Source organism: Alosa alosa, chromosome 20 (assembly GCF_017589495.1).
Source record: "Alosa alosa isolate M-15738 ecotype Scorff River chromosome 20, AALO_Geno_1.1, whole genome shotgun sequence".
Lineage (NCBI taxonomy): Eukaryota > Metazoa > Chordata > Actinopteri > Clupeiformes > Clupeidae > Alosa > Alosa alosa.
This window is the reverse complement of record NC_063208.1, coordinates 6,489,007-6,514,970: the sequence shown is the minus strand read 5'-3', so window position 1 is coordinate 6,514,970 and position 25,964 is coordinate 6,489,007. Positions and strand designations below refer to the sequence as shown.

Below are 25,964 nucleotides of genomic sequence, written 5' to 3'. Positions count from 1 at the left end.
TAACACACTTTTGTCCTCTGCCTTCGAGTAGGTACTGTGATCTTCGGTACGTTAAGACGGCTACCCCAGAGCTAACTTGCAAAGCAAATTGCCATAGGTAGTTAGCTTCAATTAACACCCGGATCTCCTTACATGGGCAAAGATGGCCGTTTTGGTTCTTTTATGTAGGCGAACTTCAGAGGTCTATGGTTGTTGAACCTCCCGTCCTGTTGTGTAATCTGATTGGACTCTGTGACAGCATGTTGTACCGTGAAGGGGGGCCTTCATGACTGCCACAAGCCAGTTGTGTATTGTTGCTGTATTCTGTGTCCTGTTTTGCATCCCTTGAGGTAACTGTATGAAATCCATCTCTCTGGAATGGGACACCATAGAAATGATGTTGCCTCATCATACCAGAACACTCATGTTGTCTTTTCGCCATTTCATCAAGTCCAAGCAAATTGAAGAGATTTACTTAAAACAACTTGCCTCCTTGAGGCATCAGAGAGCTTGCTCTGCCAGACTAAGAATGGTACGGTACGTCATATGTCTCACGGAGCAGAGTGTGGGGTCCTCATATGTCTCACGGAGCAGTGTGGGGTCCTCATATGGTATGTCTCACGGAGCAGTGTGGGGTCCTCATATGGTATGTCTCACGGAGCAGTGTGGGGTCCTCATACGGTGTGTCTCACGGAGCAGTGTGGGGTCCTCATATGTCTCACGGAGCAGTGTGGGGTCCTCATACGGTATGTCTCATGGAGCAGTGTGGGGTCCTCATATGGTATGTCTCACGGAGCAGAGTGGGGTCCTCATATGGTATGTCTCACGGAGCAGTGTGGGGTCCTCATACATCTCACGGAGCAGTGTGGGGTCCTCATACGGTATGTCTCACGGAGCAGTGTGGGGTCCACATACGGTATGTCTCATGGAGCAGTGTGGGGTCCTCATATGGTATGTCTCACGGAGCAGAGTGGGGTCCTCATATGGTATGTCTCATGGAGCAGAGTGTGGGGTCCTCATATGTCTCACGGAGCAGAGTGTGGGGTTCTCATATGTCTCATGAAGCAGAGTGTGGGGTCGTTATACGTCTCCATGTGATTCAAGGAACCACTCTCACTGCTGAGAGTGAGACCGAAGATAATATCTGCCTCTGCGCTCGGCAACCGTCTGCATGAAGCTTCACAGAAGTGGTGTCGTGGTGCTTCTCACCGCGACAACTCCAAACAAAAACAAACAATCAAGCCCAGAGCGTTGGCAAGAGCGGGAGATGGGGTTGGGTGGGCAGCACAAGGTGGTAGTGGAGAAATGACTGTATTTGAGCCATTTGCCACTGCGAGAGCCTCTGCAAAGCCCGCAAACACCCCGTCGGTGGGCAGCGTAGCGAAGCGGCAGCGTGTGGATCCCTCCACTTAATTAGCAGGGAGAGAGCACGAGCAGCGCCACTCCGACAGGAGCTGAAGAGGCTCGCTGGAGATGAAACCAGCCGACACTTCCAGCATCGAACAAAAGGGACGACACTACATTAAAAAAAAAAAAAACGCTCCACAGCACAAGGCTCTCACACATTATTCAAGCTGGCACAATACAAACATCTTCACTGTAATTTAACTATGGGGGGGGTTGCAACCTTGGCACAATGTTGAAGTCTTGGGTAGAAAATCGTTGGGATCCGCTACTGAAGACATGGGGTAAAATGGAAGTTTGTCATTCATCTTAGCCAAATATTTTTGGTCTCTTGACCCGTGAAGTGGTCTGAATTTTCATAAGCATTATTAGTGCAAAAAAAATTAAAACAAAACATGAACACAGGAGGATTACTCAAAGAGAGTCGGTCACACAATCCCAGGAGATCCATGAGAATGGCAGACAACCAACATGTCAGATTCAGGTCAGAGGAAGTTTGCCAAGAGGTCAGGTCAGTCACTGGTAAAAAAAAAAAAACGCCTAAACATTTATCTGTGACACTCACAGATTAGAAGGCCAAGAAGATTGATAAAAATCTGTAACCTTTGCATTTTTATTCATGACATAGTAATATTACATGCATGGGTTGATATGCTCAGCAAACTACACGGTGGATTATTCACTTCTCCAGGAGAGACAAACTTCAACACCGCAGAGCCGAGGTGTCAGATGCAGGTCACAGGAAGGTTGGCAAGAGGTCAGTCACAGGTCAAAGGCAAAAGGTCAGTCACAGGTCGAAAATGCCGGAGTGTTCAAAAGGTTTTGTGACGTCCTGTCTCATGCCGAAAGGCTAACATTTCCCAAGCGCATCCCTTTGAAGGCTTACCGCCAGAAGCCAGATTGTTACAGAGCTCTTTCTCTCTCCACACACACACACACACACACACCCTGAGGGTGTGTGACTGAAGAGGTCAATGCAGGTAAGGCTACTCATCAGCTGGACGTACAGGTGACTACGAGGTGCCATAGTGTCTCGGTCAATATTGTGTTTTCAAATGAACAGTTGAGTCTTTCAGGGTGGGGTTCTTTCAGTAATCTGTCAAAACTACAATTATAACAATCCTGTGTCTGGACAAACACAGTGTTCTTTGACTACATTTGTTTTTATCAGTTTAAATGTTTAAGTTGAAATGCTCAGCTAGCCATGTCAGGAATTAGCGGTACCACTGATAGAGCTGAATATTTTAAAATGCATACACAGCGAAAATGTGTCATTAAAGCAACACCAAAGCACTTTCCCTGTGTCGCACGCACGCCATTAGTTTATCCAGCACCGGCTTTGCAAATAACGATGTCCACAGACAAGGTAGAGTATGTTGCATGACTTTATGAAAGTATGGTGTATTGCAACATCAGAAGCAAGTCAAATTTGTAGTTGCTTACGTCTCATTCCATCAAACTATAGATCAGCTACTCGATCTGGTAAACTTGCATAGAGCGGTTATCTTTGGTGTTGCTTTAAGTCATAGGCCTTTATTTTATTATATTTAAAGTTGTTTGCATTACCAGTTCTGTTGTTATTTAAACATTGTATATACTAAGACATTCAACACAATCATAACTAAATCAGTATGTTAGGGCCCCCAGCCTGGACCAGCAGCAAGCCCTGGGTGTTAGTTAGAAAGAACCAGAGACTTTCTAATGAGACACAGCACTCAAAAAATCCTCCATAGAAATGCATGGGGCTAGTTTGTAACGCTACACATATCACACCCCTTCCTCAGCAAAACGTCGACATGTAGATAGATAGGTAGATAGATAGATAGATACTTTATTGATCCCCAGGGGAAGACATGTGAAGACATCGTGCCAATCATGTGTCGTGATCTCGCCGCTGGAGCAAGATTGGTGTCGTGAAGCCTTGCGCATGCGCATTTCTGCCGAAATGGATGGGTGCCCAGAAAGCTTTGCCATATGGCCGCCGAGTGGAGGGACTTGCCTAAAAGGACTTTGATAGAACTCTGGCTTGACCGAGGCAATGCCTTACAAAGGTCATTTTGTGGTCAAACATAATAAGAGCCCTGAAGGGCCTTGGAGAATAATGGTCCTTTAACTGAACCAAAAGTTGGCCATGCCTACACCTGTGCACCACCGCCCTCTCTCTCAGTCAGAACCAAAGATTCTGGAGCGGAGGGTTCTAGAACCTTTGGTCAGAAGAACTGATATGAGTAATGCCCTAATGCCAAACCAAAGGCAGCCACCATGAAAAGTTTTTACAGTGTTGGGTGTATATCCTTTACAACTGTATTTGTCAGTGTGAGCGTTAGGATCCGGGAGTTAACCTTTTACAATCAATAGCAAATAAATGTTGCCTGTATAAATTGTTTTCATTTCCCATTTTTCTTTTAAGAAAAAAATGGTAAGAAAACCAAATTATACAGCTTTGAGGCTACTTTTGCAACCTAGGGTTTTGGAGACAATGTGCAGTTTTGTAACAAAATAAAACTACTACTTTTTAAACCTGAATGACAGCCATGTTAAATGAAGTAATTTAATTCACAAGTTCAGGTGCAAATTTCTTAACTTTAACGTTAAGCTGTAGCTAAGTCAGTTTGACAAGTGCAAGTACCTAAAATAACAACAGCAGCACAACTTATGGCAATTCACTTCACAATACCTATATTCCCTTTCAATCTGCTCCTAGAAGGGTTCTGGTTGAAACGTTCAAAACCAATGCAGATACTTTGAAATGATAAATCAGAATTTAGTGTATTGCCCTACAAAATGTTGACTTTTTTTTAAACATTTGTCGTCAAGTTACCATTAGCTCAATGTTGTTTCCCGTGCCACTGAAAATGCGCACGTTTGTTTATGCAGTTGAAAAGGTCTATAGCGCCCTCCACTGGAATTGGTCATGTACTCATTCACCTTACGAAATGCATCGGTGAGACGGAACCTATGTATGACAATCAATGCAATGCGATTTGATACACAAGATCTAAAACATTACTTTTAGTTATGTCACAACTCATGGTCAGCAGACATGGCACTGTATTCCAATGAGCATAGTTTGATGGAACACTCGGCATGGAACACACTTTGCTACATTTATGGCAAGTAAACCAGAGCCATATAAAAGATACCTTTATATGGCTCTGAAGTAAACCATCCAACCTCCTAACGGAGTTCCATATGTCCTAGAAGGTCGAAAAAACAATAGATTGCTGACAAGCTCCAATAAACTATAATCAAAATGGGAAATAACTATGACCTACAATTTAAAGGAAAATGAAAATGACAAAGATATCGTTTTTTAAAATAAAATTACTCTAATCGCTTGTAAACCATAGTAATTCTCACTCCAGAACAAAATATTCACAGGAGGTAGATTAAAAGACTGGGCTACATCTTTATTGATTATAAAGACTTCTGGTGGTAACGGAGAACACGGCCATACCAAACATACATGGAATATTTGGGGGGGGGGGGTTAAGTAACAAATGAAAAATAAACAAACAAACAAACTGTATACATATATTTCCTTTTGTGACATCATAACATTCACATCATTTACAAACTATTGATACCGTTGTTGTGCTTATGTACTGAAAGTTTTTATAATGTTTAAAATCTAATGGAATTATATTCCTGTGTCTACAATTAAAAACATTAACGGTGAGAACGAACAATTATGTTCAAGTTATGTTAAAGTGTAATATTTAAGTTTAAAAAAAACTTTAAAAAACGGCTAAAATTTCAGGCCCACCACTAAAAACCTGCTCTGTGCTGACTGGCTTTGTGTGGGGCGTAAAACAGAGAGAGGCCCTCATCTGGCCGGGTCCTGGGGAAAGAGCGCCCTCTGCAGGTGAAAAGTGCATTCATGACAGCTGCTTCTGGAGGCTGAGGAAGAGAGGTAGAAAAGGAGAGACAGCTGTTAAGGGGCGATCAGAGAGGAGGATCCGGGCGCATAGGCAGCATGCAAAACCCTTACGGCTCATACGAAACAATATAAAAATAGAAACACCTCATTGCAAAAACCACGTCCTGTCTGATCCCCTTACACTACACAATGATACACACCATCAAGGCTCATCATTTCTGTACCCAAAAATTAACATTCTACACCCCCTCAAGGCAGGAAGTGATTCAAAGTCTGTTTAACCAAAGAACGAGCCTCCCTTCACTTAATCGTTTAGGGGGGAAAAAATGTTTCACTGTTGCCTTTTGATGTGCTTTAGTTCTCACTTATGATCACCACCAATATCAACATCACACACACACACACACAAAGTATTTTCTTCATACTTTATAGACTTCCTCCAAGCCCCCTACAGACTAGAGAGCTAAATTAAGTCCAGGAACTCCCCCACACAACGGTAAAGGCAGTAGCCCCAGTCAGGGAGAACGCCCGATCCTGGCGAGAGATTACTGATATGAGCTCGACAGCCACTCATATGCCAACTGAACAGCCACTCATATGCCAACTGAACAGCCACTCATATGCCAACTGAACAGCCACTCATATGCCAACTGAACAGCCACTCATATGCCAACCTTCCTTGGAGGAATGTGCAGTAACAAAAAAAAACAACAAAATGCATTGGATACCTTTAAAGTTGGCATTGCTTGTTAATCTCAGTACGCCGTACCCACCTGTCCAGGTAGTCCCTGACGCTGCCGTGGCCGTAGTGTTTGGCCAGGCGGGTGAGGGCCCCGGTAGCACAGCGCCCATCCCGCTTGCGGCACAGGCTGCAGTTGCACATGCCCCTACAGATGGGGCACTCCCACTCCTGGTGGCCACAGAAGAGAGTCGTCATTAAAGCAACCAAAGAGTCATTAACAGACTGTCTAGCAAACCCGTATTAGATCTCAACCCATGGCTCATGGTTTGTACACTAAGTAAGGTGGTCCTGATGTTTGTTATTTATGTTTTTTTTTCCATGAACAGTGTTTCCCACAGAATTAAATTCTATGTGGTGGTAGGTTTGCAGAATTAAAGGCACACTATGCAGGTTTTTTCTGTGTGTGTGTGTGTAGGGCTGGGACGGTATGGATGTTTTCTTACCGTGGTCGGTAAGCAAGAAATTACCGCGGGTTTTATGATATAGCCCCAAAAAAAAAAAAAACTTTAGGCAGCTGCAGCAACTTCAAAGACCACTGGACCAAATGCTTCAGACATGAAGAGATAAGCAGTTTAAGGCTATCATGATTTAAGAACTGTTACAGTCATGACGCTTATGCTAATGTTACAACAATAGGCTACTGCACGTTTTAAAGCAACACCAAAGATTTTTTTGTACCTTAAAATAATGTTTCCAAAATTGTTTCAGTGGTTCATCAACTCGTAACAGGGTGAACGGCAATTCTGCATTTCCGTGACCCTCTATCGGCTATAACCACACTATGTAAGTTAGCCAGATCGGGTAGCGGATCTGTAGTTCCATGGAGTGAGACATAAGAAACTACAAATTTGACTTGCATCTGATGTCGCAATACATCGTACCTTCATAAAATCACGCAGCATATTCTACCTTGTCTGACATCGTTATTTGCAAAGCCAGTGCTGGATAAACAAATAGTGTGCGTGCGACAGAGGAAAAGTTCTTTGGTGTTGCTTTAACAGACTGTCTACCACACCTGTATTTTGTCTCAACTCATGGCTCATGATTTATACACTCATAAGTACCCGTATTTTCCGGACTACAAGTCGCACTTTTTTTATAGTTTGGCTGGTCCTGCGACTCAGGTGCAACATATATATATTTATATATTTTATATTTATATATGTTTTTTTCCTTTTCATGACACATTTTTTTTGACTGGTCGGTCGATTTTATAGTCCGAAAAAATACGGTAGCTGGTCCTGATGCTTGTTATTTATGTTTTTTTTTTTTTTTCATGAACTATGGTTGGATAGAAGACACAGTTAGGGGCACAGAAGACCCCAATATAAGTGACACATACACGCAAGACGGTGGAAATAGGGGACCGGTGGAAATAGGGGGAGTTACAATATAAGTGTTCTTCCACTTCCATTACACGGCTTGTTCATTTCATTTCCTTCCTGTGCGGAGCTTCTGAGCACGTCTTTGTTTTGTTTTTACTACAGTTGGATAGAAGAATTCAGCTGTTATGTGTTCTTCCACATATTACACGAGTTGTTATTTCATTTCCTTCCTGTACCTCTGCTGAGCATGTCTTTGTTTTGTTTTTACTATGTGTTACAGTTCTGTATTGGTGCAAAATGTACTCAAGAGCTGTTTTCTGCATGAAATTTTTCAAAGCAGCATCATATTAAAACAACTTTTATAAGTAAAAATACACAATGTATTTTATCACTCATTATCAAACATGTCCATAAAAGTGATGATTAACAAGTTGTTATGATTTAACAATATGGAAACCTAAACATCAGAAACTGTGCGTCACACACACACAAACACACACGCACACACACGAAAACACACACACACACGAAAACACACACACACACACACAGACAGACACAAAAAACAAGAGAGGTTTTGCTTACAGGATCCAGGAGTGCTGTGCGGACATCTTCTCCGTAGCGGTTCCTGAGACAGGGCCCACAGAACTGACCTTTGACCCCTACACAGTCAGGGCTCCTGCACACGGTCTTGGTGTCCAGGGTCTTCTGTCTGCACTGATGACATGTGCTGCCCTGTGGGGAGTCAACACAACAGGGCTCAATTTCACTACAATGAACAGCTACATCCAGACTACACTGGGGGCGCAACTGAAGTGCTCTGTTCGCGAAGCATAGGCTGCAACAACAGCCCCCCCCCTCCCTCCCTCCCTCCACCGTTACAATGACAAACTCAGACAAACAAACCTTGACAAAAGACTTGATTTGAAAAACATATAGAACATGACAGCTGACAGAATTTCAAAGCAGGCAGTGGAGACGTTTTGGTTCCACTAAACTAAAAGTGTTATGTTTTTTTTTGTCCCTAAGTTACCATTAGCTCAATGTTGTTTTCTGTGCCACCGGAAATGGCTTAGGAATGCACATGTTTGTTTATGCAGTTGAAATGGTCTATAAATGGCACACATCTGTCATCATTCAGTCAGCAGTAGTGAGTGTTTTTAAGCATGTTGCAAAAGCAAATACGCAGAAGCAAACACAAGTACGAATGTCAGTATGCAAGTCAGGAAGTGTAGCGTACGTTTTCTTTGTCAAGGATCTTGTCGCTTGCCCGGTCAGCTACGTTGGTCAGGTCGTCCTCGGTGATGTCCTCCACGGGCAGGTAGGAACGGTTCATCTTGGAGCGTCGCTTTTGCTTCCCACCATGAGACTCGGAGTCGACCTTCTGAACAAGTTGGAAATGGTTTTCACAGTTATTTAACACGCTCACTTTATTGAGTTTGAGATACATCATTTTCCCACCCCTTAGTCCCCTAGCTAGAGTTCATCACCATCAACTCAATGACAATAACAAGGCCCAATGCAAGTAATCAGCTGTAAGATGTTCTTAAAAGTTTATTCCCGTGTTTGTGGGTGTCTTTTTGTGTCTGTGTGTGTGTGTGTGTGTGTGTGTGTGTGTGTGTGTGTGTCTGTCTGTGTCTTCCTGTCTGTCTGTACAGTGTTTTCCATATATTGACTTACTTGTGGAGGCCCAACACAATATCAACATAAAAAAATCATTATGTGGTGGTCAATGTTGTACTAATTTATATGGTATAAGCAGTATCTATTTTAAAGTAGTACTATAGGACATAATGCAGCGAGATGTGTACTATTCTAATCTTATATTAATCTATGTGATATTTTATAGTAGTACTATAGGACATAATGCAGTGTAGTACAGTAATGTCCAAACAGTGCCCCGTTACCATGGTGAACTATCCTCCATCCACTTATTGAAAGAGAAAATAATGGCAAGTCCCTCAGGTTGTAAGATGTATGGAGGACTTCTTTGCACAGGGACTACCCTGCAGGCTGGGCCCTTAGGCCAGTTGGCACTAGGTTACTGTATGTGCTTAGGTTCCTTGGTTTCAATGAAATCCCGAAAACTGCACCGACACAAACAAAAGTGGGGTTTAAATTGCACATCAGCATATATTTATATTATGCTGTGTGTGTGTGTGTAGACACTGCAAAAAATCAAAACAACACTTTGTTTTGTTTTTGCAATATGAAACAAATACCAAGTAGGCATCCTATCAATAATGAGTCTTGACATGACAACGAGAACGCTGCCTACGCTAACGTTAGAACACTGTTGGGTTGTCGAGGTTATCACACTATAACATTACAGTTACTTGTCAATATTGACTTCTCGTAGTTAAAATATAACTATAGGCTATTCATTTTATTGACTCAGAATGACACAGAATGCCCCCTTCATCTACCACCACAAATACAATTCAATTCTGTGGGAAACACTGCTGTATCGGTCTGTCTGTCTCTATGTCTGTCTGTCTCCAATTAAGACCTGTTGCTGGTATGCTTGTACAATCTAGTGTGGCTGTGAATGAGCCAACGTCACTAGCGCGACTGATGGGTTTGTAGTCGTCGGAATTACGATCTTTCACAATGTTGTAATTCAATAGTTATGAAACAAACTGCAAATGTCTTTACATGAAAAATTGTCTTTAAAATTGACAAACATCATATGGGTAATTCAAGGCACAAGTCAACCGGGACCAGAAAATAATTTCTTTTTCGCCATTGACTGGCGTTCAATTGTTTTTGAAAGATAGGTCCCATGGAGGCAAGTGGAAGTGGCGTCACTGGGACACTATGTCTGTCTGTATGTCTGTATGCCTGTATGTCTGTATGCCTGTGCCTACGTCTGTCTGTCTGTGCCTACGTCTGTCTGGGAGTTGGGGAGTATCTGGTATTTTCTTGTGTCTGCCCATGCATATCTGCATTTCCCACCTCCACTAGCCTGCGCAGGTCTTCCTTCTTTAACGTGAACTGCTTGACAAGTTTCGGGAGGTCCTCCTCGATGCCGAAGTGATCGCGAGGACGGGCCTTCCGCGACGGGTTCCGTCTCTCGCCCTGGGCCTCAGACACGGATTTCTTCTGGTGCGATTTCTTCTTTTTCTGGACACAAAGCCACAGTATTAATTTAAAGAGATCAAACAGGTCTGTTCACATGCAAACACACATACTGTACACACACACACGCCTAAAATGGATCCGTAACACACAATGCGTGTGTCTATATATACAAAGCTCATGCTGAAACCCACTCAAGGAGCCATGATGGTGACTGATAAAAACTTACTGGAGTGGTCAGAGGGGAGATCTGCTCCATGGCATTCAGGTCAGCAAAGAGTTTTGCCAGCTGGAAATGGAGGAAAGGACAAACGCAGAGAATAATGACTCATAAATAAGACAAAGTTCACATGCATGCCCCACTACAACATTTTCTATTCTCCTTTATAAAAACAAACCGCTCTGATGCCAGCCTATAGAACCTAGTCCTTGATCTACAGAATCAAGTCCTAGATCTATAGACCAAGTCCTACTTCTATAGAACAGGCCTAAACTAAAAGCTATTGGTCTTCACTAGGACACCTAGGCATAAGCCCATTGTTTGTGAAACCAGCCCTGAGTGTTCACAGTAACCATGACAATCCTCACCATGGCTTTGTTCTCCTGGATATTCCTGGCTCGCTTGCTGAGGGCCTGGGTCTCCGCTTCAGGCATCTCCTCTGCTTCATCATCATCCACCTTCTCCTCCTCCTCCTCCTCCACCTCCTCTTCATCTGACAGCTCCTTACCTCGCCGCTTTGCTGTGACCACAGCCCTTTGTGGTCTACTAGGCGGCTGGACTGTGGCCCTCTGTCGTGTCTGCCGCCCCCCAGGGGCTCTGCTCCTCTTTACGGCAGGTTTGCCGTTTTGGGGCTTGATCGCGGCCGCCTGGGTTTTCAGGGAAGAGTTCTTCTTGACAGGGAAACGAAACGCCACACACAGCCCGGAACTCTGCCTCCTGGGGGGCACAGCCCCCTCGCCCTCGGAATAAAAGCCGGTGTCCTCTTCGCTGTCCTCTTCAGAGTCCAACGACTGCTCAACAGACAACAGAAATATTTTAGAATCTATAATCTGGTTGACACGGTACTGATACCTCATATGCACACACACACACACACACACACACACATATATATATATATATATATATATATATATATATATATATATTACAATAATCCTATATATTATACACACATACATATATATTATATATATATTGAATTTAATTAAAACAACTGAACTGCATTGTACCATTTTCATTCTTCATACCTTTGTTCTCTTCCGGCCCCTGTGTGAAGTCTTCTCGTCATTAGCAAACCCCTCAAACTCTTCATCACTGTCCGTGTCCATGAAGATGTGGGCCAGTTTGTCTGTGATGTACTTAGAGCGGAAGCACAGATCCTGCAAATGGATTGTATGAGGAATCAATATCAAGAAATGACAGAATGGTAAAACTTCTACCTGACAGACATCTCACTGCAGACTTTAATCAAACTTAATAGAAGTGAAGTAAAGTGAGTGTATCAGTGACTCGTCCCAACCATGTTTCCCATCCATGGATAGTCATTGAAGTTTGTTTAATCCAGGACAAGGCCTAGTGTTAATCCATAAAGGGGAAATAAGATGAATATTAAAGACGACCAATTCAATTCCCTTCCGTTCCAAAGCTCTACACACTCTTGTGCTTCATATTACAGTTTATGGCAGGAAGGGGGTGGTGTCAACTGTTCCCGCCCTGTAAAAATAAATCCTGCCAACTTCAGGACACACACACACACACACACAAACACACACACAGACATACACACACACACTAGAATACACACTCAGTGTCGGTTTAGTGTAGTACCAGTACAGTGTGTTGTACCAGTACAGTGTGTTGTACAAGTACACTAGCATCACCTCAGGTTCTAAGGTCACTATACGTACAGCCTTCCCAGAGTCCTCAGAATGCAGGCTATCCCGACTGTCTTCCGAGAGGTCCACAGGGGGCTCAGACTTCAAATCCTTGTCCTCACTTGGGCTTTCAAATACATCCTCTACGGCAGCCTTTTTAGAAGGCTGCGGGCAAAAGTGAAGAAATGTAGACACATTCAACATGGTTTTGCTTTGATCATGTTACACTACATTGCATAACACAGCAAGCTGGCAATGGTAAACACAGAAACTAATTTTATGATCTTATTTTGTACCTGCTTTAAAAAAAACAGAGTAGTTAACTGAAGTCAGATAATTGTCGGGCCTAAAAGCTTTTAAACAGTTGTCAAATCAAAGGGGTGCAAAGATAGCTAGCCTTAGGGTACACTATTCAAGTCTTTATCAAAAGAAGCGTGGACAAGTCAGTGAGAAGAGGGTTTATCAACCAATCTAGAACTATCATCGTGTATCATCGTCCAATAGGCCCTACTTACCTTTGTGGTTTTGGTCATTTTACGCCTTTTCAGATTATTTCTTTTGCCCATGTTTAAGCATGCAGCATGCAATTTCTGCCTCACAAAGAATGAATGGTTTAAAAAACAACACAGGCATGTGGACCTCTATCGACACAAAGGGGTGCCTTTTGTTATATACAAACCCCAGCAATGGCAATTTAATCACAACATTCCTAGTTCATAAGTTCTATACATTATACATGATATATGACCAAGTTACAATATTTCGAAACTATTCGTTTTGTGAGTAAAGTTATTTTAAGTCAACTTTACTTCCAATCAAACGCCCCCCTTCCGCTGAACTTTGTGTAGATGGAACAATCCAAGGAAGGCACTCAGAGTTTCGCGCGAAAACTCCTGCGTGTTGAGGAGGTCGGCTCGAGACTAGAGGTATTAGGTTACCCGCAGAAGGCAAGCCTTGGGGTAGTGTCTATGGGTAGTGTGTAGGCTATGGTGGGCGTTTCCGGGGCCTAGTTTCCTATATGGTTTTAACATGAAGTTAGTAGGCAATTCGTTGGCCAGTTTCAGTCATCGGTAGTGGTGGCATGGCATGGCGCGGCGCGGTAGGCTAGGCCCACTACAGCATGCTACGAGATTTGTATTGTTGTGGGTTCGATCATAAAAATTGCAATGGTGCATGTGCCCCGAGGCTACTCCATATTAGTTCACTTCACTGCTGGATCAGATAACCTGCTTGATGACAAATAATTTTGTCATCAAGAAATAATGAAATTCGCTGGACCATAGATGTAGGGCAATTTGGGTCAATGTGTTAAACATTAACCAGAATAAAGAATAGCCTAGGCCTACTTTTTTAGGTTGACACTATGATGAGCGCAAAGGTTTAAAATGTCTAACCTAGACAGTTATGCCAGGTGTTGCCAGCTGTTAACAAAAACATTATCTGTGACATGGCAGCCACAGGCCTAAATGACAAAGCATTTTATTGTGCTTTATTATACTCTAAACCTGCATTTTACATATTTATGGCATTGGCAACTTTTGTATTGAATTGTGGGTGTTGTGTATAGAGACCACTAAGCCTATGGTGAGCCTGTGTGTCAAGAATCTCCCCTTCGAAAAAGATCTATAGGAATCTTATAGTATTTTGGGACAAAATATTATAATATTTAACGGTTCCTCTGAGAGACACAGCTAGGACATTTTAAGCCATCAAACTAACTCTTCACCTCTTTGCCACAGTGATGACTTGATGTGACATACAGTATTTTAAAAACATATTTTACTTTTATGTAGCCTATGTTTCATTTACATGCATAGGATGGTGCAGTCAAATGTTCTTCAGGATGAATAAAGTATTTATTATTTGTAATCTTACAGGAATGCTATTAATATACTATTATATTATATAGTATGTACAACTATACCATTATTATAGGAATCTTATAGTATTTTGGGATACAATACTATAAGACACACCTACTATAGAGGAACATTTGTGAGTGTAAGAATATTATAGAGGTATAACGGACAGAACATAGAAGTATTATATAGAACTACTAGAAATCTTATAGTATTACTATAGTTCTTTCCTAATGATCATCTCATTATCATGATGCAGTTGTTGCACAGGGACGCAAAGGTCATGTCAAAGGCAGTAGGATAATTCCGCTTTGTAAAAAAGGGATGCAAAATTGCTGATGTAAAACTGCTGTGTGCAAATAACAAGTGAATTCCATTTCACTCATACATGGGGCCCTTTTTGACCAATGGTGCTGGGCTGGGCAATGTTCCTCATTATTGTGGTTTTGGCATGTTCCTGATATTGGGCAACAATTTCTATTCTAGAGAACTTTAATCATCAGTAGGCAAATTGTCAAGATCATCAAATCGGAATAAATGGAACTGGTTATGTGGTTAACCGGCTACATTGCTCAAAAGGTTTCTCCATGTCCTTAAGAATGGCACTTTTTATTCTGACAATCCCTCATCTCCCACTCTTGACTTCGCTTGAACTGTTATGCTATTCTATACGAGTCACACTTATTGCTGCACTAACAATGACCTAGTAGTCCCACTGTCCCTTTATTGTACCTTGATTGTTGTAAGTGGCTTTGGATAAAATCGTCAGCTAAATGACTACATAATGGAAGTGTAATATAGCATCCCTGCTCATCTCTGTGGCATGGGAGAGAGTGGGTAGTCCATAAAGGAATCAAAATGCTGGGTATATGAAGAGTGAGTGAATTTTTAAAGAATATTTTTTTGGCCTTTTATGCTTTTAATTGACAGGATAGTAGAGAATGACAGGAAGTGAGTGGGAGAGAGAGTCGGGGTGGGATACGGAAAGGACCATGGGGCGGAAATCGAACCCGGGTCGCCGGCGTACGGTGCAGGTGCCCCAGCCAGTTGCGCCATGGCTGGGGCCGAGTGAGTGAATTTTTAAAGGCTACTTGAGGACTTCTCAATTTTCTCAAAAACACAAGTCTATTTAGTAGCCTGAAAAAGTTGTGGGTTCAATTTGTGCCCTTGAGCAAGGCACTTAACCCCAAGTTGCTCCGGGGACAAAGGCCCTATAATACAATCGTCATAATGCACGTCTCTTTGGATAGAATCATCTGCTAAATTAATAAATGTTAATTTAACCTTTAGGCACAAAGACTAAAAAACAAAGCTCCGGCTTGACAATAGAGAACAGTAGGTTTTGAGCAATCAAATGGAGAAGTATAGGCTACAAATTGTGCTCTTTACATTTTCAAAATCTTCACTATAGTTACACAATTACAGTGAACCACCAAAAGGAGCAATGGCCCATCACCTATCAGTTAACTAATGGCACACGGGAAAGCATGCATCAATAAATGTTTTTTTTTTCCATTCCATTATCACTTTCTCACGCATTAAACAATACGTTTGTAGACCTATATAGAAAATAATTAGAATACAGTTACTACACATTTCAAATGGACAAGCTATTACACAAGAAAACAATCGATAAGACAAAATGATGTACATGAGACAAAAATGACTTTTAGGTATCATGCAGAATAAACCATCATTTCAAATCCCATGTGTGGTGCCATTTTCCCCCTTTATACTCCACAATTGCAACTGCATGTGCTTATGTACAAACAAGGCTTCAACATCTGGCACCCTTGCTGAGCCACCCTCGCCATGTGTGCGTCTGCAAAGTTAGTCAGTGACAGCTGAGAGTTCCACAAAGCTTTAACGACGCATGATTGCTCCAGACGAGTATCTTTCGACCACAAATAATGGCTGTCTTTTGTCGTTCTTCTGCCCAATTGGCACCTACCAGAACGTTGTTCCAGCATTGTCAGCGCAAACACCTGCAAGTGCAAGGCAGTGGGTTGTCCTCCGCTGGAAAACACAACGCTCTTCCACTCCGTCAGTGCTTCTTTATTCGCAGCCGGTCTCACAGCCTTCATTACCGCGCAGAGCTAACGACTCGTTCGATGACAGCGAAATGATACGGTTGCACTGCATGATCTGCGCGGGAGGAGAGCAAATAACAGCGCCCGCAGCCGCACATCCTTCCCGCGCCGCCCGCCCGCGCAGCGCAACAGCCTCACAGCAGGTAGCAGCACTGTCACAATGCGCGTGCAGTTTAACGAAAATTACAAGCAGCTGTTTAAGCTTTGTTTTGCCATCTTTTATGTCATCTGTTTTAGAAGCAATGCTCTCACTAAATGCAATCTTGAAATAGCCTCCTCTAAAGGGATCTGGCAGTAACCCCGGTGTCGTGATAGGATGCCAGGCCTTTGCTCCTGCATGGGTGCATCACGAACAGTCAATCAGTGGACCGTAGGCGTATGCCTGGTTATTCCATTGTGGCACTGCAACAAGTTTAATAGGCTATGTAGCCCTATATTGCCCATGAAGAGGCGTAGCTAGGACACATCAGCGTCAGTGGCATGGCCAAGATAATGTGGGCTAATAGGCCTAGCGACGTCAAACTTAAAGGACAGCTGAACATGTTCAAAGCCTGTTGCTTGTGGTAGCCTGTAAGATCCAAAATGTGTTCTGATATCCATATCAAAGCCCGAGACGCACACAGGTGCAAGAAATTAAGCTCTTCTCCGAAATTCTAAACCTCGCAATTACCTCGATCTCAACACGATACTGGCTTGTCTCCAATTCCAAGTCCTTAGTGCATAATAGCCCGATTAAATTAAGACAAGAACTCGTTAAGGAACCACTGCCGTGGGTCTTGATTTAAACATAGTGGTTAGCCTACTTACAAGGCCTGTATCTTTTGTTGGAGTAGGACAGACTATAGGCAATAATATTGGCAACTCCGCCTACCTTGTATCTTGTTCTGAGACCAACTGCCTGAGTGACCTCCTGCTGTGGCGTTAAATTTGAGTGGAATTATGATTCTATGTCGCCATCTACAGTTGACATATTGCAAATGTATGAACAGAAATGAAACATTTCATTAAAAAAAGCATTTATATCCTAAGCAGATTAACAACTGTAAGTGTGAATTCCTATTTTCAATGGACTCAATGTTCTTTATGCTGTAGCCTACATCTTGTTGTTACAAGCCTACAATGTTTGGCATAGAGCATAATACAGTGTTTTGTTCCTTGGGATTATGGTCCAAATAGGCTGTTTTGTGGTTTTAGGGGTTGGCCACAACTTCCAGGTAAAATATGAGGGACATATACCTTTGGTTTGTGCATCAGAGGTAGAACAAAGATGATGTGGTGGATTAGAAGCTGAAACTAAAACACTATAGCGAGACATGGGGCAGGAGCTGTGGAGTTTATCCTACATTTCCCTTGACTTGGAAGTTAATAATGCAGTACAGCCAATGATGCAGTAAATGAAGAGTATCAAAACGCTATATCTCCATCTTTAAAAACATTTTGAAAAAGTCACTTGTGTTATTTAATTGTGTATTTCAGGTAATATCAATCAAATTGCTGTTTTGTTGCTTTGATTGAGTAAAGATAAATCAAACAATACCCAATTACAGTCCTACTGAAATGACTTGCAAAACAAAATGTAAAAAAAATCATTTATGAAAATTCATATAGCGTTTTGGGACCAAACTCTTCAAATGGAACTCAATTTAGTTCTCAAAACTGTGTGTTAAGCTGCATGAGGCCAAGGACAAGTTTAGGTTTCATCCCCAAATTGAATAGTTTTGAATGTGTTATGGTATGTTCATAGGCTTTACCTCAGCGTTTTCACTCTGGTAAGATTGCTGAAACACTCTGGCATCCAGGAACTGTATCAGTGCTTTGAGGATGTGGCCGAGAGGTTCAGCCTGCGTGGACACCACAAGGTCATGGCAGAATGCTGATGATATGTGGGGCAACTTTTTGAGTAATGTTGCTGGGCAACCATATAACCGGTTCCATGTGTTCTGATTGAATGATGATGATAATTCGTCTACAGAATGCTGATGATTAAAGTTTAACCATGAGCGTGGTCTGATGAACCACCTGATAGAGAACCAGGAATGACACATATAGCCAGAACCTTCCGCTAGGCTATACAGGCAGAAAAACAGGAAACTCTTCGAAGAGGAAGCATTATTGACATGGGTCAAACTGAGTAAGTTCTGAATGAAGCATGACCTTATTTGAGTCTTTGTGTAGATCATCTGTACATACCACATGCAGGTCTAAGCTCAACTGAACCAGATGCCAACAAAACCAAGATTGTAAATTTGACTTACAGGGAGTGCACATTATGGCTACTGATCAACTACCTTTACTGTAAACTGTATCACTTTGGAGTAAAGAAGTATCCAAATGAATACATGTGTAGATCCGATACATATTCACTCAGTTTCATAATGGATTATGAGTCATGAGGTATGTGTTCATCTTTGATATGTTGTATTGTTTGTGCGTTGAGATGTTTTTACTGTAATGCAAATTAAATAAGAAGTTCTTGACAGAGCATTCAGAATCAGCACATCACTGATAAGTGGTAGAAAACTCTTGCAAAATGGACATTATGCACAGAAAGATCTTTAGCCAGTGTTTAATTTCCGGTGGAGGGTCAGCTCTGTTGTAATGGCATCTTCTGTTATATTCTGCTCCTTGCATGTTTACTCCGACACTGAAAAATATCTTCCACACACACATTAATGCTTCTACATCGTAATGTGCTGATTCACTAGGTGCAACACCCAACCGGGTCTGTGTAGACAGTAATTACAATTAACAACAATGGCAGCTACAATACACCTGACTCAACTGGAAATAAATTAACTTAAAGAGCCTTCCGTGCATAAGGTCAATTGGTCATACATGCACAGTGGTTGCTTAGAAGAATGCAATACTGAACTCACCAGTAGATGGCGACTGTGTAAAAGGAGTGGTAAGTTATTTCACTGAGACAGGACCTCTTGTCAAGCTTGTAGGTCTATATCCTACTTTGACCAAATGTTGTCCTCATATCTGTGGCTATATATAGTATAGATAATAATAATTATGTAAATAATTATATATAATGCAAGTTGACAAGCTTCATGTCTTCATCAACAGCCTCAGTGTGTGTTTTGTGAGCACAGTATTTGACCATAGATTAATTTTTATTGAAATGGTTTGTTTGTTTTTTAGTAAAGAGGCTTTTCTTGGTTATGATCAGGGGTGTAGTGGTAAAATAAGAGGTGGGTAAACTGAATTCTGTGATCACGGTAAGGTGGACTGCACCATGCGATATCTTTTTAAAAAAGGCATTCAGAACATGTTTGATGACGGTAGGGGTTATTGTCCAATGTTTATAACAATACCAGTGGTATTAATAAATGGTTGGAGTTGGTCGGTCAATGGATTAAATGGTTGGAGTGTTGATGAGTGTACATATTGTGAATGTGGATAATACAGTGTGATTTTTGAAAATTGCAATTGGTGAATAAACTCATTTGAGAGGTGGATAAACTCTTTTTCTGAAATTTCAGAGGTGGATAAATTGCGTTTACTTGTGTTTAGCCTCCACTACACCCCATATGGTTATGACGAGTCATTATAGGCCTAGAGGATTTCGTACAATGACTAGCATATTCTGTGCATGTAAAGTTACTAAAACAGCTTCCATACTCTCACTTGAATAAATGACTATGGAATGTTTCTTGTATTCGTGTTTTTTCCCCTTCAGTATGATTTAAGGACCCTTTCATCCCTTACTTCTTTTTTTTTCTATGAGGATCTAATGTAATGACGTTTAAGATCATGTAGATGAAGCAATATCGCCACCCTCAGTAAAATGAGACCCACATACTGTAAGTAGGCCTAATGACGACCAAGGCCCCTCTTTAAGATATTTTATAGCTTATAGAGGCCTACGTTAATTTAATTTAAAACATGTAATGAATAAAATATGTAGACTACATAATAATCATAATTGTTTCCAATAAAAATTGATTGGTTTATGTAGGTTATGCTTACGACTTAATCTGTAGGCCAGCTCACTTATAGGCAAATGATGCTTAAATACACTATTTACCATGTTATTATTTCTTGAATAAAGTTTCCCGCAGAATTTATACTGGATTTAGCCTATTTATTTAGGCAGCCTATTTTGTAGGTCTTTGACATGCACAAATAATGAAAACGAAAGTGTCTTGCACTTCGCCAAGACTTCCAACAGGGGTGTGATGCATTCTTTGGGACAGGTGTAATGTGTAAAGTCGATCGTTGTGCGGCTACAAAGTAAACTTTTCCCGAGGTCCCGTGACATTGACGTCATCTTGTATTTCATATCAGAAAACAATTTTACTTCCCGAGATGATCGAGGTGACAAGAGAGTAATGTCGTTTATGAACGTACTTTGTTGCTGTTTCAGCTCCTCAGAGAATTCCACCAGACAACTGAACGAGGTATGGACACTAAACTGCAATCTTGTGTCAAGCATGGAACTCTCGGTCGTGATAACAAAAAAGCATTTACAATAAGCTAGCTACTGAACTATAACACTGCTGTTGAAGGCCATTATCAAACTTATTGGCAAACGAATTTTCACTGTAGGCCATTTATTTAGACTATTTGATCGACCAAAGCGCTGGCTAATCTTCAAAATACAGTGCCAATGACATAGGCTAGTACCTAACAATGCATAGCCTAATTTAATTGTTGTTAACATTTCAGCATTTGTAAACAAGGTCTTTGAATAAATAGGCTAATAGGTTCTGTGCCATTGTATGTCATTATTTGCATGTCTGTTGCTGCTGTGTGAGTATTTCCATGTTTATTGCGATAGTTTTCAGAATTAGACTACTATTGTCCTCAATGTGTTACAGAGACAACCTCTTTTGCAAGGGCAACCACAATCTGCACGACAGGCTCGTCCAGCACACAATGGTAGGTGTGGGGACTTTAAAAGAAATCTGATCCACTTAGATTAGGCTATTTAAAAAATCTGTGCTAACTTATTCATGTTTTATTTGTTTTCAATAATCAAAATCCATTTAATGTGTTCTCATGTAGGTCTAGTGGGAGCTGATGACCCTTACGAAAGAGAACTAGAAATACTAGAAAAAGAGAGAACTAGAAATACTATAGGATTTCTGTGGTAGTCTATAATACTTCTACAATGTTCTGTAATAGCTCTATAATATCCTTACCCTCTATAGTGTTTCTACAATGGGCTCTACAGTCTTATAGCACTTCTACATGCCTACTCCCAAAATATAGCTATAATATCTAGTACTATTTAGTAGTCCTATATAAAATGGTGTCCCAAAATACTATAAGATTCCCAAGTGTAAGAGGATCAACCCATTCATTTGTATTTCATAGAAACACCCCAGAAAAGCGGCAGGTTCATCGCCCGGGACGTTGGTATCCCTGAATTGGACCAGAGCTTCAAGGATGTGGCTGAGATATTCAACCTGCAGCAAGGGCACCATGAAGCCATGACAGAATGCCTCAACACGCTCAGGGATCGCTACGGCTGTTCCTGTGGAGATGGACTGTCTGAGTGCCTCAAGAGAATCAAAGAAGAGCACGGTGAGTGCCCCACTCTCCACTGTGAGATGTGTGGAGACACAGCAGAAGCAGTAAACTGTACTGTACTGTTGTTGGTGGTGCACGACAGTAGGCAAGTGGTACGGGACAGTAACCACACACCACCAACAACAACAGCACAGCACAGTTTTTGCTCCTACTGCTACTGCATGCGTGAGTGCAGGTGAATCATCCATTTAAAGAAATCTGGAGAGCTCACAAATAAAAACTAAATCCGTTAACTGAACAATAACACTGTTATTAAAGGTCTATCTAAAAAGTTGACAGGGCTGACCCATAGAGAGGTCTGTCTTAACCAGGAAAGGTAGGAAATGAAAGCAGAATTGAAATAAAATGAAATTCCGTTGTTGTGTGATTATTTGATGGAATGAAAATGAAAGCAAAGTTAAAATAAAATGAAATTCCCCTGTTCTGGTGGTCCACTCATGACTCAGACTCTGTCCTGCCATATCCTTTTGTAGACACGCATCACCAGATCACCTTCCACATGAAAGGCTATGACTTCTCTCTGGCTGTGGTGCCGAATGATGAGGTTCCTAGCAAGCTACGCAGTAGCCAAGACAACATCCGAGGCCTGTGCCAGGCTTCCAAGGCCATCGTGGCTGCGGGCACCAAGCTCCAGGAGATGATTGGCTGGCTGACCAAGACAGAGGAGCAGCTGGCCAATCAGGTGCTGGAGGAGGCCCCTGCCTACCAGGAACAGCAGAGGCTGGAAGACAACCTGAAAAAGAACCTTCAGGAGTGCCGACGAGCCCGAGAGCTGTCCACAGCCTACAGGGAGCAGGCCGGGAAGATCCTCAACGAAGCTGCGCTACTGTCAGGGGTCAACCCCTGATGCTCACTCTGACCGTCTTCTTTAGCCCCCAGTGGACATGGTCTAGACTATTAGGCGCATAGACCTCTCCAGAATAAGTCCCGCCTCCGTAACTTCCGTATCCATCCAAATTCCGGGCGTCAAATGTCTATGGGAAATAACATTGCGTTTCGAAATATCATACCGGTAAAACATCTGTAGGTGGCGAAGTAGAAAAAAATGGTGGGCCGATTGGCCTACACTTCTGCCATCTAGTTTCCACTGGGTTTTTGGATTGTCGGTGCTGTTAAAGTAGAAATATATCAGTAAGAAGCACTAATCTAACGCACGCTTCAGACACCGCGACTCCCCCAGTCAAGGTTGCATAGCAACGGCAATGTTTCATAGTTTGTCTTCACCGAAATGGAGTTCGTGACACCAGAGCCTGTCTACGGAGGTGGCACTAACCCTGCGTGAAATCATCATGTTTGATAGGTTGTTAATACATTCTGAAAACGTTACGAAACTAGATGGCAGAAGTGTGTAGGCCAATCGGCCCACCAGCTTTTTCTACTTTGTCACCTACAGAGTTTGACAGGTATGATCTTTCGAAACGCCATGTTATTTCCCATAGACATTTGACGACCGGAAGTTGGATGGATACGGAAGTTACGGAGGCGGGACTTATTCTGGAGAGGTCTATTAGCGGTTCTGAGGTGCACTTATAGATTTGAAAAAATGAAACAACTGCAAAGCCATGGTAAGTATGAAGGGAAGTGTTGGGCATACCCTTCTCTAAATGCAGTCCAACTACTTATTTAGAATTCTCATAATGTATCACACTCCCTCCACAAACCATGCATAATATATTGCCTGCCTGTATGCACAGAGAGGCATAGAAAGAATAGAAGCTTTGAAGAATTAAAAGCCCATGAATTCACATCTTTGAGAAGCATTAAACAGTCAATAGTGAGATGTTTTTCAGGCACTTGCACTGTCCTGTTTAGATGAAGGGGTGTTTTATAGCTACAAGGTGTAGTATTGTTTCCAGTATGGCGATACTTTCATAATTCAACACATTATTGTGGAACCATTTGATTCAGAGAGGTATGAATGTGCATTTTGAAATGATTGGATTATTATGCTGTTATAATACTGCTGTAACTAACATGTAAATGTTTTGTTGTTTTTGTCGACTGAAAGTATGCTATGGGAAAGCCATTGAATCAACACTCACATACTATATAGTCCAGTACTTTACAGCAGCAACTAAACGCCTGGTTTAATTTCTGAAGTACAATGACGAAAATAATCAGCTGGTTGCATTCTGTTCAGTGAGTAGCCTAGTCTGTACATTCCTTTATACTGAATTTGTTGACATTTTACAGCGCCAAAAGGACTGAAATGGACTGAAAGGAAGTCTAGTAGGCTAGACTAAACAATTCTGTATGTAGCAATGTAGAAGTAAACAAATTTGAAGATATTTTACATGGCTGCAAAAATAAAGTCCTCCATGTTTTTGCATGTACGTATTTTACTAGATGGGGCTACACCACAAGTGAGCTCTAACGGACTGGGTTGATACAGGAAGGGAGTGGCCCTATAGGGACATAAAAAAACTAATTTCTTATCAGCCCAGTGAGGCTAAGGGTTAAGTCCCAATTTGTTCCCATTTAGACATCACCCCCAATCACTTAAGATTCTATAATAATTTCTTTCAAGAACTGCTCTCTTGAGTTCTATGACATCATGTCCTCTGATAGTAGACTGTAACTGTGAGAAATGACAAGACCAGTCTGTCAGCACCTGAAAAATCACAGGCTATGGCACTGGAAAAGGTAACTTGTTATGTGTCGACGTTTACATATATTGTGTGCACGGTTCACACTTAATCAGGTTAGCTATGATGGACATACTTCACAATGAAACTGCAAACGGTCACTGGCTGGAGCAGAAGCACATTTTGATGTCCTTCTCTGTGATTGTTCTGATACATGAGCTCTGATGGCCATGGGGTTGCGGATATAATGCATACATTTGTTTATACATGTGTTCTTAGTCTTACTTTCTATATATTGCATAGCCACCTATGGCTACTTTCGGTACTTGTCACCCTTAGTTCATGCCTATCCGCGTAGGCAATTATTACACTAAAGGGGAAACAGTGTGCTGAGGACTACACCTTGAAGAATGCTGTGTGTGGTGTTACGCATAAGTTGATCATTTCAGTAAAAAAAATAGATCAGAATAAAAAGCTTGTGATTGTAACAACGGTAAACTGTGTTGTTTTATATGTCCTGTGTTGTAGTGTCAGCTGCGTGCATCTAGTGATAACCATATTATAACAATAATTCCATGTTCCAAGTAATAATAATTCCACATGTTCTGTTTTAGAGAATCCTGGAGGTTGGCAAAGATAAACAATATCTTTGCAGATAAGTGCCTTTGAACCATAGACTTTATATAAAACAAAAAGCTTTGAACCCATCTCATGAGGCGGTTATTTAGCAGAGAAAGATGAATGGATATGTTGTGTAGTATTGGAAATGTTATGGGCAATGGACTAAAGGCTCATCAAATTCACTGTCGGTCTTAGCTCTACTATAAATAGAATCTTAAATGTGTATGAGTTCAGAGGTCTATGATATAGGGGTCTATACATCAGTTATATCTTGTTAACAACATGTTTTACTCTTCTTCCTGCATAGCCCATCTTTATGGTGACATCTGACTGAAAACACAGTGAAGCCTCATTCCAAGCTTATTGTGAGTCGCTCAGCAGACAAAATGCAGCATAATAACTGGTTGACATGTTACGCAACCAGTGCAGTTCATAATTATCATGTTGTGCAACGAATTTTCTGTCTTCCGCCACTGCTGCTTGAGTTACATGTAATATGGTTGTGTATGAGGAGAGGGTCACATGAACTCTGTATCTGCATGCATTAGGGGGCAGTCGTGGCCTAGTTAGCGCTTCGGACTTGTAACCGGAGGGTTGCCGGTTCAAACCCCGACCAGTAGGCACAGCTGAAGTGCCTTTGAGCAAGGCACCTAACCTCTAACTGCTCCCCGAGCGCCGCTGTTGTTGCAGGCAGCTCACTGCGCCAGAATTAGTCTGTGCTTCACCTCAGTGTGTGTTCACTGTGTGCTGAGTGTGTTTCACTAATTCACGGATTGGGATAAATGCAGAGACCAAATTTCCCTCACGGGATAAAAAGAGTATATATACTTACACTTATGTGTCTGTGTCTGCGTGTGCATGCTTGCGGGACGAGCAGAAATATTCAAGTGTGGTACTGGGTATCCCTGTAGAGCAGGGGAGTTTTGAACATTCTGACAAAATATTCTGTTCCGCAACAATGTAAGGTTCTAAAATTCCATGT

General features: G+C 41.7%; 2 protein-coding genes across 5 annotated transcripts; one reads left to right on the top strand and one right to left on the bottom strand.

The window, feature by feature from the left end:
• Positions 1 to 4,772: 4,772 nt before the first annotated feature.
• Positions 4,773 to 16,448, bottom strand: cdca7b (cell division cycle associated 7b). 4 transcript variants are annotated; one of them, XM_048230458.1, is made up of 10 exons: positions 16,097 to 16,448; positions 12,320 to 12,451; positions 11,660 to 11,791; positions 10,997 to 11,419; positions 10,638 to 10,697; positions 10,286 to 10,453; positions 8,571 to 8,714; positions 7,916 to 8,065; positions 6,037 to 6,173; positions 4,773 to 5,283 (listed from the first exon to the last, which is right to left on the bottom strand). In XM_048230458.1, exons 3-10 carry the CDS (start codon positions 11,738 to 11,740, stop codon positions 5,262 to 5,264), a joined length of 1,185 nt encoding a protein of 394 aa, XP_048086415.1. In that variant the 5' UTR covers positions 11,741 to 11,791; positions 12,320 to 12,451; positions 16,097 to 16,448; the 3' UTR covers positions 4,773 to 5,261. The 4 variants fall into 4 exon arrangements, with proteins under 4 accessions (XP_048086415.1, XP_048086413.1, XP_048086412.1 ...); XM_048230456.1 differs by lacking the exon at positions 16,097 to 16,448 and adding an exon at positions 12,802 to 13,237 and having other exon boundaries at positions 8,571 to 8,711; positions 12,293 to 12,451; XM_048230455.1 differs by lacking the exon at positions 16,097 to 16,448 and adding an exon at positions 12,802 to 13,229 and having other exon boundaries at positions 12,293 to 12,451.
• A 4,007-nt stretch (positions 16,449 to 20,455) lies between these two features.
• si:ch73-345f18.3 lies at positions 20,456 to 22,724 on the top strand. The gene is made up of 4 exons (XM_048230054.1): positions 20,456 to 20,641; positions 21,062 to 21,122; positions 21,561 to 21,770; positions 22,250 to 22,724. The coding sequence occupies exons 1-4, from the start codon at positions 20,573 to 20,575 to the stop codon at positions 22,621 to 22,623; spliced, it is 714 nt and encodes a 237-aa protein (XP_048086011.1). The 5' UTR covers positions 20,456 to 20,572; the 3' UTR covers positions 22,624 to 22,724.
• Positions 22,725 to 25,964: the final 3,240 nt, after the last annotated feature.

Coding starts and splice junctions, on each gene's coding strand:
- cdca7b (XM_048230455.1), bottom strand. CDS start 12,852: ATGGGCAAAAGAAATAATCTGAAAAGGCGTAAAATGACCAAAACCACA. Junction 12,452..12,801: donor AAATGACCAAAACCACAAAG/GTAAGTAGGGCC, acceptor TTTTGCCCGCAG/CCTTCTAAAAAGGCTGCCGT. Junction 8,066..8,570: donor AGATCCTTGACAAAGAAAAC/GTACGCTACACT, acceptor GACTCCCCACAG/GGCAGCACATGTCATCAGTG.
- si:ch73-345f18.3 (XM_048230054.1), top strand. CDS start 20,573: ATGTCGTTTATGAACGTACTTTGTTGCTGTTTCAGCTCCTCAGAGAAT. Junction 20,642..21,061: donor CCACCAGACAACTGAACGAG/GTATGGACACTA, acceptor AATGTGTTACAG/AGACAACCTCTTTTGCAAGG. Junction 21,771..22,249: donor GAGAATCAAAGAAGAGCACG/GTGAGTGCCCCA, acceptor ATCCTTTTGTAG/ACACGCATCACCAGATCACC.